The 13,040-nt window shown below is 36.8% G+C and overlaps 1 protein-coding gene across 13 annotated transcripts in view; it reads right to left on the reverse strand.

Annotated features, from left to right (window-relative positions):
* DLG2 (discs large MAGUK scaffold protein 2) overlaps positions 1-13,040 on the reverse strand; it is a 4,792,098-nt gene that overhangs the window by 86,501 nt on the left and 4,692,557 nt on the right. For 9 of the 13 annotated variants that reach the window (XM_044071159.1, XM_044071154.1, XM_044071157.1 and 6 more), the window contains one exon: positions 9,562-9,615. In XM_044071159.1, coding sequence (XP_043927094.1) covers positions 9,562-9,615 — 54 coding nt within the window. The remainder of the gene's footprint in view (positions 1-9,561; positions 9,616-13,040) is intronic. The other 4 variants (XM_044071155.1, XM_044071158.1, XM_044071165.1 and 1 more) reach the window with 1 other exon arrangement.

The raw sequence follows: 13,040 nt of genomic DNA on the forward strand, positions 1-13,040 counted from the left end.
CTGCCCCTCATAGAAAATATAATGTAAGTTTCATTATTTAATGCAGTTCAGAAACTAAATGTTGTTGGAAAACCGGTGGCCATACTTTAGGCTTACCACCTTTTTAGTTGCCCAGACTGGGACATTTTTGTGGTAAAACGAGATTTTGCAGGACAAACAGTATATCTATCCCATTTCTTTACCATTAGTATTTACTGAGCTGTAGTGTCCCCTCAAGCTAACATGCCAAATACCAGGTGAATATTCATGAAGTCAGTGAAGACATCACTATGAATATTCACTTATTATTCGAACAGGAATAAACAATAGCAGATGCCATTTGAATGCAGTTTTTATGTTGGCAAAACAGTAAGTTAGGTTCTTTTCGGTGGTCATGGGTATAGTTTGTCCTGCAAAATCTCATTCCCCATTTTGGAGATGGGAAGTTGAGAGGTACGATTCACTGTAGACCAACAGGTTAGTAAGCAGCCGTTGGTATGTGTTTCACATTTTGAGGGCTAGTGTTTCCCATTTTGGAGATTTGAGGTTGAGAGGTACGATTCACTGTAGACCGACAGGTTTTCTGGTTATATTGTAGTTGAGGGCCTCACCAGTTCAGTGCACTTTTTCTTCAGTTGTACATTCAGAGGGAATGCATATTCATGAATGACATATCAGGGGGGTGGGCTTGTGGCGGGGCTTGCTACTGCGCATCTGCTGAGGCTCTTAACTACAATATCGCCAAAATGTTTTTGTGAGTCTAATTTTAAGTAATTTAAATTAGGAGCTTTTCCTGAGGAATTCAGTTGTACACCTTTTACTACCTTTCATTGTAAGTTGTATTAAAAAGTTGCTGCTGAACTACAGAAACTGTTGATACATTTAGAGCACTAGGAATTGTTATTGGTAGTTGGTAGGTGTATTAGGGTTCCCACTGCATTTTCTACACCTGATAGTGTGAGTCCTAAAACTCAGAGGAATTAAGTGCAATCAGGAGAAAATATTTAAGTCCAAAATTGCTGTATCACAGAGAATTTCCACTTCTTCATGGTAAAGCAATCTTGGAGTTTGTATACATTTTAGGATGATAGGAGTTACAAGGCAACTGAGCCATGAAGCCATTTCCACCTTCCCAGTATGCAACTTTAGGCATTGTCTGTTTTCTCAAGGAATCCAGACAAGTCAAACCAGGGGAGAATTTCTGAATGCCTGCCCAGTTGTCCCTCATCCTTTCTGAAGGCAGACAGTGTGTAACAATGTTTAATTTAGACAGGGAATAAGTTCCAGGCAAAGTGTAGGTGCCGCATGACAAATGTGCCCCTCCTCCATGTACCGCATGCCAAATGTGCCCCTCCTCCTAGTACTGTTTATCGGCAGAGTGGATTCAGATCTCAGGCCCTAGTGTTAACTGAACTATAAGTACAATAGCATTTGAACTTCTGGATTGCTTATAGCCATATAAGCGGTAACCATTTAAAATGTTGTGACCTGCTAGAGTGAGTCCTGAAATACGGAGGGTGAATGGCTGAAAGAACAGACTAACACATAGTCCAAGATGCCATTTCTTGGAATATTCCCTTTTCTCTGAGGTATGGTGATCTTGGAATTGGTATATATGTTTGGGAGTGTGAGGGGCTTGCTCCTCCCATATGGGGGGTGCAGGGGTGCTTTCCCCAAAAGAAATTTAAAGGAAAAGAGCAATTTTTGAAATTCTCTCTTCCCTTGTGTTTTCAGTCTTTTTTGTTGGCACTTGGCATTTTGAGTGCAAAATTGCATATAATACTAGTTAGGCTGATGGATCTGTAAATCCTGGGCTCTGAGGTGTGGCCACTCTTGTGAAGTGGCATCACAACAGCTGTCTGCCTTGTGCATTGGACAAAACCAGTTGCTAGGCTCACGTGGAAGATGTTAAGGAGTGGGTCCACCAATGACTGCTTAGTACTATTAATTAAGCAAAAGGATGTGCTGTCAGGCCCCATGGATGTGATATTCTTCATTTTGGGTGAGTACCTTCATTAAGTGCTCTTTCATGATGATTGTTGGCTTGATTCATGGTCACTCACATGTAGTTGGCAGTAAATTTATTTGCTAGTATGTTAGGAATATCCACTGGGTCATAGTTGCCGGTACCATTATGAACATATTTGGAGCAATGCCAGGTGTTATTCCTTATTTTTCTGATATAACGAAAGAGTAGTTGTCTTTGTCTTTTGTAACTAGTCTGAGTACATCAGTTATATTCATTTTTATCATGTCTTATCTAGCTGTTTGATGTTTTCATTTATTTGGAATAATTTGCTCTGATGTATAATTTTAGGAGCATCTTCCTTTTATTACATAATTTATTAATGCTTGTGGATGGCTTTGTAAGTTTGATTTTAAACCTTCTCATTTGATTATATTTAGTTGGGTTGCTAATTTAATACATTTGCCCAGGTGCAAGTAAAACTTTTATGCATACATTTTTGTAGTATCAAATTTGTGGGTAATACCATTATACTTGATAGATTTGTACATTTAATGATCTTGAAATCTGTGATATTTGTTTCTGTTGGTTTAAAGATTTTGAAGGAAAAGGTTACAAGCTTCTGGTGAGACTTGGCAGTGAGATGGATACTTTGAGGCATGGTACATAAAGATGGTAAGTTGATTATGATCGGGTAACCCCACTGTTAAGGTGTTTGAACGTTTATGTGAACATCAAATTAGGAGGTGTATTTACACTGAGAAGGACATACCTGAAAATCTGACTGGTGCTGAGATGTTTTGTTTAAAACAGCTAACTGAATCTAATCAGTACAGAGTGATGAAGCCTGATAAGGGTGGTGGTGGTGGTGGGGTTATGATTATGTCTAACATAGATTACACATGTAAAATGAAGGGTCTGTTGAATGACAGTGCTACGTATGAGTGTCCAAATTTGATGTATATTGTGCTTATGCTAAGACTGACTGGCAGCTTTATGAGTTTTTGTGGGAGGGGTTATTTTTGATGACAAATATAAATATCTCATGGTGGAAGCTCCTATTACTCCTTGTATTTTTGGTATCCACACATTTCACAAAAACATGAATTCTCCACCTTTTAGACCTATAGTAGCTGCCAGGGGCTTAAAAACTGAGCCTTTAGCCTCTTTTTTTGATATCACCTGTAAAAAGATCCTTGACAGGACCCCCCCCCCCCCCACATATTGAGAGACTCCTGGCACTGTTTAGATATTCTTAGAAACCTAAAATTTAATGAGGAATTCCTGTTTGCCACAGCTGATGTTATCAATTTATTTTCTGTCATACCCCATGAATCTGGTTTGGAATTTTTTGGTAATAGTTTCACAGAAAACAGTGATATACACAATGTCAAGAGAGAATTAGTAGTTGATGTGATGGAAACTGTACTGTTAAACAATTTCATTTTGTCTGATGGGGAGTATTACAAGCAAAGTAAGGGTGTAGCGATGGGTGCCAGGTTTGCCCCCATATATGCTAACCTAGTGTTAGCAGAATGGGAAAGGCGACATGTGTTTACCTCCAGCTATATGACTAATGCGATTATTTATTAGCATTTTTGGATGATATATTAATTTTATGGAGAGGCACCAAGGAAGAATTGCTAGAATTTATTGACTACTTGGGAAATACCATAGGATTTTTGAAGTTTACTAGTCACTGTGATCCGGATAGAATTGAATTTTTAGATATTCTTCCGTACAAAGAAGATGGGCACATCTGTTCTAGTATTTTTCGCAAGAAAACTTATAGTAATTCTTTTTTTCATTATGAGAGCTGTCACCCCTACACTCAAAAGAATTATGTGTTGAAAGGACAAATGGTACGTTTATCAAGGTTAGTTAGCCAAGATGAACTTTTTAGTATAGAAATGTCCAAACGTACTGACATGTTTAGGAATAGAGGTTACCCAATGGACCTATTGCTTAGGACACATAATGTGATCCTTAAGAAAAGGAAGTCTATCTTAAAACCTATTATTTTGGATCACAAAAGAGATCAGAGCAATATGGACAAGCACGGGACCACAGAAAAAAGCAATTTTACTAATGGTGCTGTTATGATATTAGAATATAATCACACGGCACCCAAGGTAAAATCTGTTATTCAAATGACTTGGGATAGTGTATTCACTGGTGATTTGAGAGAGACACTGGGCTCTGTACCAATGTTTACATACAGTAGAGGGGCGAACTTGAAAGAATTGTTAGAGAGAAGTCCAGAGACTTCCAAACAGAACATTTCCTGAATGAGTAAATGCGGGATGTGTAGTGCTTGCAGGTTTATTAATGATGGCCCATATGTGTATATCAACAATTACCAAAGATTGCTTAAGTGTCCCAGATACTGTAATTGTAACACAGACATGGTCATTTATTTGGCTACCTGCCTAAGTTTTCCTGTATTTTATGTGGGTAAAACCATACGTAAGTTATGAAAACGTATTTTAGAACACAATAGGGATATTAAAAACAAGAAGAAAGCTAGCGCTTTATTTACCCACAGTGAGTCATGTGCGAATTTAAAAAAGTTTTTATTCTTTGTGATTGATAGAGTACCCGAGACTGAAGCTGGTGGGGATTTTAAGATTTTATTGGAGATAAGAGAATGCTTATGGCAGCTTCGGATGGATGCAACTAAATCACCTGGTATTATTGAAAGCATATCTATCTCCAATATTTTGAAGTACAAATCACATTTTGTATGACACTGCTACAGCTTGGAATTTAATTTTATATCCTGTCTATGATGCCATTAGTACATTACTGTTAAGACTTTGTACTATTGGGTTGGGCAAGACTTGTTATTAACTTTATTACGTTATAAAGTTTTAACCTGCATTTTAATTGAGCAGCAGAAAACCTCTTGTTTTTACAGTTGTTTACACTGTTCCTCATCCTGAAAGTTTTTAATGAGATTTTGGTTACTATTGGTCACTTGGATAAATGGTTGACTGATTACTCATTTTATATAAAAGGGTGGTATTTATTGTTGCCTTTACTCTGAAGAAGCCCAACAGACTTATGGGTGAAAGCGCTTAGTGTGTTTAAGAAACGGTTTGAGTGTTCATGCCAGTGTCGTGGATTTTTTGTTTTACAAGTTTAATACCTCAGGTATATTTTATGATCAGCTAATGTATGTTCTGTTCTCTAGAAGGTTTATTAACTCAGAAACGTAGCTGGTTCAATTAGTCCCTTGGGCCTGTACTATGAACCCCCTACCCACTCACCCCCTCAGCAAAAAAAAAAAAAAAAAAAAAAACAACAACAAAAAAAGCACTTTACTTTAAAAAAACAAAAACAAAACAAAACAAAAAAAACAGATGTCTCATCTACTGGCACACCAACCAGGTGGCCACTGGCCAGATGCATGATACACATTCCCTCCAGTCCTAGCCACTCTTGGAGATAAATGAATGATTGGGTTATATTTTGATGTGTTTTTCTAAAGTTTTGGCCACTGGATAGTTGATGTGAGCTAGGGAGCTCCATATTGCTTTTTAGTACCATTTGTAAAAGTTGTGATCCTGACAGTAGCATTTATCAGATTTTATTGGGTTACCTTACGGTGGATGAACTGTCATTTCTCAGTTGTCAGCTGCCCACTGCTTGATCAAGGATCAGATAACCAACAACTGTTTTCAACAAGAAATTATTGTCAGTGAGATTTTTAAGTGAATGTTGGCAGAGATGCTTTTTTGGGGGAGAGTTCTCCCTTCTTTAGGTTGCTGCAACCATTGAGTTGGCAAATGTACATTTGGGGATGCATGTGAACTTGCTTAAGTTTTTTTAGTGACTTGTCTGGGAATTGGATTTTGATGATTCTGATCATTAGGGATTTGGTGTCCAATGACCCATAGTGGAAGCTTTTCATTGACGTACATAAATCCATACTGGGGGTGTATTTAAAAAAGAACCTAAATGATGCAGCCTGATAATTGTATTGATAAGGCATGCAAATTAATATGAATTAAACATATAGGCTTCATAGTCATCTGTATTTTAATTATTTTAGGGAATATCTTTTAATAGGCTACATGGAACATCCAAAATAATTAGAAGGCATCAGTTCAGGCTATTTACATACTAAAAACAACTTAGTTTACCTTTCTTCACAGTTTTTTTTTCTAAAGATGAAATATATAATACATTTTTAAGGTCAGAAGGGCATGTCCCACTCTTCTGCTTTCACTGGTGTCTCATGAGAGAAATGGCTTCACGTTTTTATGACAAGTGTAACATCTGTTATATGGGAACCAATGAAAACATACAAGCCTATTAAAGTTACTTTAAACAAAAAGAGCTCTGTTAATAGCTATAATTGTGCCTCTATCTTTAATGACTAGATTGGCAGTTTTTGAAGTGATTACATAAGTCCTTCACTTATCTTTAAGATCCAAAGACATATATGTTTCTGAAAAATAAGCTAATTGTAATAGTCAGTGGAATGAAAATGTGTTTATTAAGATCATATGAAATCAAGATAGTATTGTTTAATATCACTTGATTTTAAATGGACTTAAATGTTCCTTATCATGTCATGACAGGATTTTCATACTGAAAAACTGCTATAAAGTGAATGAGAGACCTGCAGTGCTAAATGCTCATTCAAGTTCTATATGAGGTAAGTGGCAACCAGCTTACCAAAGGGGTCTCCAAGCCTTGATTCTTTCTCCATTTCTTTTTTCCCTATACACTAACAAACATCCATCGGACTACCCTCGACTCCCCATCCTAATACATGCAGATGAGATAGTAATTTATAGATCATACTCTTCCTGGAAGAGCATTAAAATCAAGCTCTAACATAATCTGCTCTCCCTTACAACGTGACTACATTCAAGAAAACCTCTCCTTTACCGAAACAAAAACAAAACTAAGTATTGTTTTTTGGGACCCAGAAAAAATGAAAATCACTACCTCTGACTTAATAATTGTTGTTCACAACAAACACTCCTGCACTCTAACTTCTGATTTAGATACATAGGAGCTTGGATAGACCAACACCTTAATTTCCAGTTACATAAACAAAAAACTAAAGCTAAAGTATTTCAAACACTCTTCTGGGCAAGAAACATCTCTCACTTTTTATCCTCTGCAGGAAGAGAAGCCATAGGAAAATGCATACTCCTTCTTCTTCTGGCTTTTTCCTGTTTAGGGGTCACCACAGCAGATTACCTGTCCGTTCATGATTGGCAGTGGAGTTTTACAGTGTTGAGTTGTCAGCCCGGCACCCAACCTTGCACAGAAGGCACACACATGCATGCACTCACACCTAGGGCCAATTTAGAGTGTCCAATCCACCTACAGCATGTCTTTGGGATGTGGGAGGAAACTGGAGTACCTGGAGGAAACCCACGCGACCACAGGGAGGACATGCAGACTCCGCACAGAAAGCACCCCAACCGAGAATCGAACCGGAGAACCTCTTGCTGTGAGGCGGCAACTCTAACCACTGCACCACCGTGGCTGCCCAAAATGCATACTCCTTGCTCAACTCAAAAACATCCTTCCATAAATTGCCTCTGCCTCTATAGAAAATCTTGCATCTCACCAAGCTACTGCCAAGAAAATATGCCTCTATTTCTCTTGCAGCTAGAACTAAACACTACTACTCAGTTATTAAAACGCTAACTAGCTCTTGGTTCAACAGAAGGCTGAACTTCTTTTCAATTCTCACCTATTTAAATTGCTGAACCAAATTACCTCCACCTATCTTGCTGGCAGATTCACTATGTGCGAAAGAATACACAGCTTCAGGTCTCAACCTAATTCTTTCCCCAGCCTCCATTCCATCTCACCCATTTAAGCAAAAAATGGAGCAATGACAGCTTCTCTGTTCCCAGCTCCATAGTCTATCAATCCTTTCTAACCTCCATTGGAGACTCCCCCCAATCTTCTACATTCAAAAAAAAACTCTCATACTCCACCTCAGTAAGAAAGCACAATATCACTGATGTAGTCAGTAGGCATGATATAACTTAAACCACTAAAGACAACTACATTTCAATGCATACATGACTATAATTTGTATAATCTTGAGTAGATATAGAGATATAAGAAAATGTTGCCAAATATTTGTTTACAACTTGTTTTCTTCGTTCATATTGCAAATACTTTATCTGTTATTCCACTGAACTCTTTTACTATTTTGTGTTTGTCGCTAGAGCCAAGCCTGAAATAGGTTCTTGTGGATCAGTACTCTAACCTGGTCAACAAATATAAATAAATAAATACATGAATAAAATATACAAACAAACAAACAAACAAACCTTACTGGAGCAATTACTTGCAAACATTGCATAATACTGCTGGTACAGTATATGAGTGTTTAGTAATGTCTTAGTTTTACCATGCATTAAAATATGGATTGATCTTAGGATATTTTATCAGAATCGTAACATCTCAGCTAATAAGGTTTTGTGTTAAGGAAAATGCAGCTGTTTTGCTGATTTGTATGTAACAGGTTAACTAAAGAGTGAGGCATTTGTGTTTTTACTTATATTAAACAACCAAGCCTTCTCGCTATCTTTAAAACAGGTGTACAAAATGTACCACACTGGTTTTACTAGCTCTTATTAATGTAGCTTGATATTTCATATGGAACCTTTGAAGGAAAGTTAATTTGCTGAACACTGTTTCTGTAGCAGTACTGTACAGATTAAACCAAAAGTGTATCTTTGACTCAATGCTTAGTATTGCACTTTTATTCACCCAAAGTTCTTCAAAAACTCCCTTACTAAACTCAGTATTTTGTATGCTATTGAATAATATTCATTTTCATGAAATAAACAATAAAGCACTATCCTACAATCGTAATGCAGGGTATAAAACCAGGCTACCATACCATGCTGCCCACTAGCACAAAAAAACAAACAAAAAAAAATTCACAAAGGCACTGCTGTCTCATCCATTCATAGGGTCCATCTAAACTTCTATAACATAATAAACATTGTTTTCCTTCTCGTACATTCTGATGACCCATTTTTGATGAGCACAAAGTCAGATTTATAGGCTGGAACTCATGAAGCTCAGTGTTCCATTATATAATCCTTTTATTTGCACATGTTATACTCATCACTTTATTTCTTAGTGTAATATCCATATCCTTTTTAGATAAGGTGTAGCTCTTTAAAGAGTGCTACATTAAGAATACCTAACAAACGGCACACACCCAGATTTATAGCTAGAAGTACTTCCTACCATTTGGACAGTGTGGCTACTGTCAAAACCTTGCATGTAACACATAATGACATTTATACCCCCTGTGGCAAATGTATACATTGTGTAGAAATATCTGTATTATTGAAGTAAAACTGCAATAATGAATATTTAGTGAATATGGTTCAGATGAAATGTCTACTGAGAAACATATGTTTATTTATACTTGGCAAGTGAAAGGGGTCTGCATACTCGCTGTACTTGTAAAACATTATGATAGTAGTGTATTATTCATCAATTACCAAACAAAGACTCAGTTTTAAAATGAAATAATGAATATGCCCATTAAACGGATCCATTTACACTGAAAAATGCAGTTGTATATTTCCAGTTTCCTCAAAGGAGAGCAGACTTACTTTCTTGTCTTGCAACCGCCTCATAAGACAGGATAAAGTCCTCTTGGCCCCCTGCTTATGAGAGAAATCAAAGAGAAAGGTTGAATTAAAATCAGACAGCCCTCCTGTATTATGCACAGTAGTGTAACAAAGTCATTCTTTGAATAAAGAAAGTTGCAGCATCATATTTTCTGCTCCCTCCATAACATTATTCCAGATTTTTGCACTGTTTGAACTTAAAAGGTATATGAGATCAATAAGGGCTTGAATTTTACATGATCAGCCTTTTTTTCTTGCCGTGACCTTGAAAGTTATACGAGATCAATAAGGATATCAATTTTACATCATCAGACTTTATTTTCTTGCTTTTTATTCTTGGAGTAATCTGCTTCCCATAACTCTGGCAAACAGCTATCCTAACTTCTGTTTCTGGTGGCCACAGTTTTAGCCATATTTAGATCTTATTTTTAGGAACGGATAATATGATTTGTATGCCTTGAAATATCTGATAGGTGGACTCCATATTGTAATTCCAGGACCCTAATTGTGAGTCACAGAATTACAAAAAATAATAGTGAAAGTAAAGAACAGCAAATGCTGACAATTGCTGTTCTGCTTTGAAGGTATTTTATAAGAGACAAATGTAGAGGCTGCACTCTTAAACCCTCGCTACTCATTCTTAAGATTACCATAGCCTGGAGATGAGGGAATGCTCTAAGACAAAGTCACCTTGGATTTAATATATGCAAGTCCCCATTTTCATACATTCACTCTTGCTGTTCTAGGACTTGCACTTAGGAGTCTCAGAATTTAAATCTATTACTTGATATACGTGTGCATATAGTAAGTGTGTTAGTGTGTGGGTGTCCGTGTATGTGTGTGTGTGTGTGTGTGTGTGTGTGTATCTAGTAAGTGTGAGTGTGTGTAGATGAGGAGACACATCACTAGTCTGTTGCCTTAGCTGTTTGGTTTTATACATAATACTTTTCTGCAGTGGACCCAACAAACTGTGATATGATAAAATCAGTCTTCGGTATTTATTATGTTCACTCTTGCTATAGTGTGCATCTTCAATTAATGTACAGCTTTTGTAAACTAGTAGCTCTTAACACTGTGCCAGTGGATGAGGCAAGTGATAACTTGTGTAATCGCTTATTTTTAAAAATAATCTTGTCATGTACTATGATGGTTTCTACATGGAACAGATACATATATATATATATATATAAAACTACACACACACACACACACACACACACACACACACACACACACACACACACACACATATGTGTGTGTGTGTGTGTGTGTGTGTGTGTGTGTGTGTGTGTGTGTGTGTGTGAGAGAGAGAGAGTATGTGTGTATTATTTTACACTTAGCAAGCAAAAATGCTGAATATAACATGGAACACATTTTCTGTTTGCTGCCTACCCTATATCACATACCCAGTACCCACCGTAGACTATTTAGTGATACAGACGGAACCTGATGATGGACGTACTAGCCACATGGGAATATTTTATATTTGACATTACTGTAAAAGTCATAATACAGAATATATATTTTTTGCAGTTTATGACTGTTAGAAGGAGGGCCATTGGAGAAGGAAGAGTTCTTTATATTTACAGGAGATAGACTGCAGGGACTGCTAATATTTTTGGTGCTGTTATATTTAATTACAAAGCAAATCAGTGCCGTGGAGTAGAGATTGCATGACAGATCCCTCCACCCACTGAAAATTCTTGAGGTGGTTCAAATTATTTAAATCTAATTTAATAAAAAATGTAATTCGAATATATGCTGACTTGTTTTGCCACAGATGTCCTTCCCTACAGTAAGATAGCCATCTAGAATGAAATCTTCATCACTGTGCTAATACATTTTCTTTGGAATAGATAATCTTACAGTGTATTAAAAATTCCATGGATTTTGATTCCAGGGGTTGCTTTAATGTGTAGTGTAAAACCCAAGCAGTTTGAATCCAGTCTTGCACACTGAAACCTAGTCCTAGAGACATGCTAAAACAGTTCCACGTACGCTGACCACTTTAACCAAGTGTGTGCTGAGTGATCAGACACTCCCTGGCAGGCTTTCTGGCTAGATCATCATAAGACTGTAGACAGCTGATTCATGCTGTAGCTGGTAGTCACCTCAACTTTTCCAGAAACTAATGTAACAGTGCAAAAACAAAGGGCACCACAATCACTCTGTAACAAGAGACCATGGAGTCACATAGTAGTTGTGACACTGCCTGTAATATAAAAGCAATATTTTGATAAATTGTACCTCAAATATGATGCTGCAGCTTTAAGCAGTGACTATTAAGGGTTTATGTATCACCAAACCATCAGCAGCTCCCAGGTAAAACATTTGTGCTTCACACCATGCTAGATTTTTTTATATATATTTGCAAGGTCATTGACACACGTCCATCACACTTAGTAAACAAATAACAATGTACCACACAATGAAGCTGACAGAAAAGATCTAGAGAAAATATAGAAACCACCAGAGTAAAAGTTAGTAAAATAGCTTCTTAAAATATGCAGTAAAAATAAAAATGTTTAAAATGTTACACTGAGTAATTATAGTATTAAATGCAATGGATTTGATACTGTGCTGTTGCTCTTGTCTGGATAACAGTAAATGGCTACTAGATTGTCCAGTGCACTAACAAAAGCATCTTTTTGAAAATTCTAAAATCAATAAAGCTCAGCAAAGGAGCAGTCTATATGCAAGATAATATTAAATTAACTTTCCAGGAAGCTGTATGAACTCAAAAACTCACAAATGCAAAAACTAATTGGGATTATTTACCTTTTTTTACCTTATTGTTCGGTGTTTCAAATAACTAATAAATAGTCATTATTTTGTGCAAAGGCAGGGTAGTAAACATCTTTTCATATCTTTGGTCACACGGTGACCATGGTTAAAGAGGGATGGATATTGAGCTATGCTTCCGCTATCAAACAAACAGATGGCATGGCTATATGAATGACATCCCATTGCTAAATAATGTATACCTCTATTGTAACTGCAAATGTATTTAGAATGCAAAACAATTTACTGAAGTTCTGCAATCATTAAACTTCAAATCATACATGAAAAACTTTGATTAGTTGAAATAAAATGAATACAGTTACCTTTGGAACTGCTTTGACCTCACTTGAAACTAATATTATTAAGGGCATCAAGTCCTGTTGCCAAAGCAATTTAGACTTTCATGCCTGCATGTTGCGTTCTGTTTGGAACATTCAATAAGTACACTATGTTTCTCTTTTAAGGAAGGTACAGCGATTATAGCTAACGTTTAATTGCATTATATTGAGCATTAGAAATAAGGGCACTTTAAAGGCAGGGATATTACCAGTATGATAAAGCCAGCTTTTTGTTTTCTTTTCCTGTCTACTTGACAAGTGCAATGCTTTGTCTACCTACACCCTAATGACTCATTTTTTCCTCTTCTTGAGGGACTGTTTTCAGCACCACTGGCAGCCTTG

This window comes from Protopterus annectens, chromosome 5.part0 (genome assembly GCF_019279795.1).
Source record: "Protopterus annectens isolate FY-2018-M chromosome 5.part0, PAN1.0, whole genome shotgun sequence".
Taxonomy (NCBI): Eukaryota; Metazoa; Chordata; order Ceratodontiformes; family Protopteridae; genus Protopterus; species Protopterus annectens.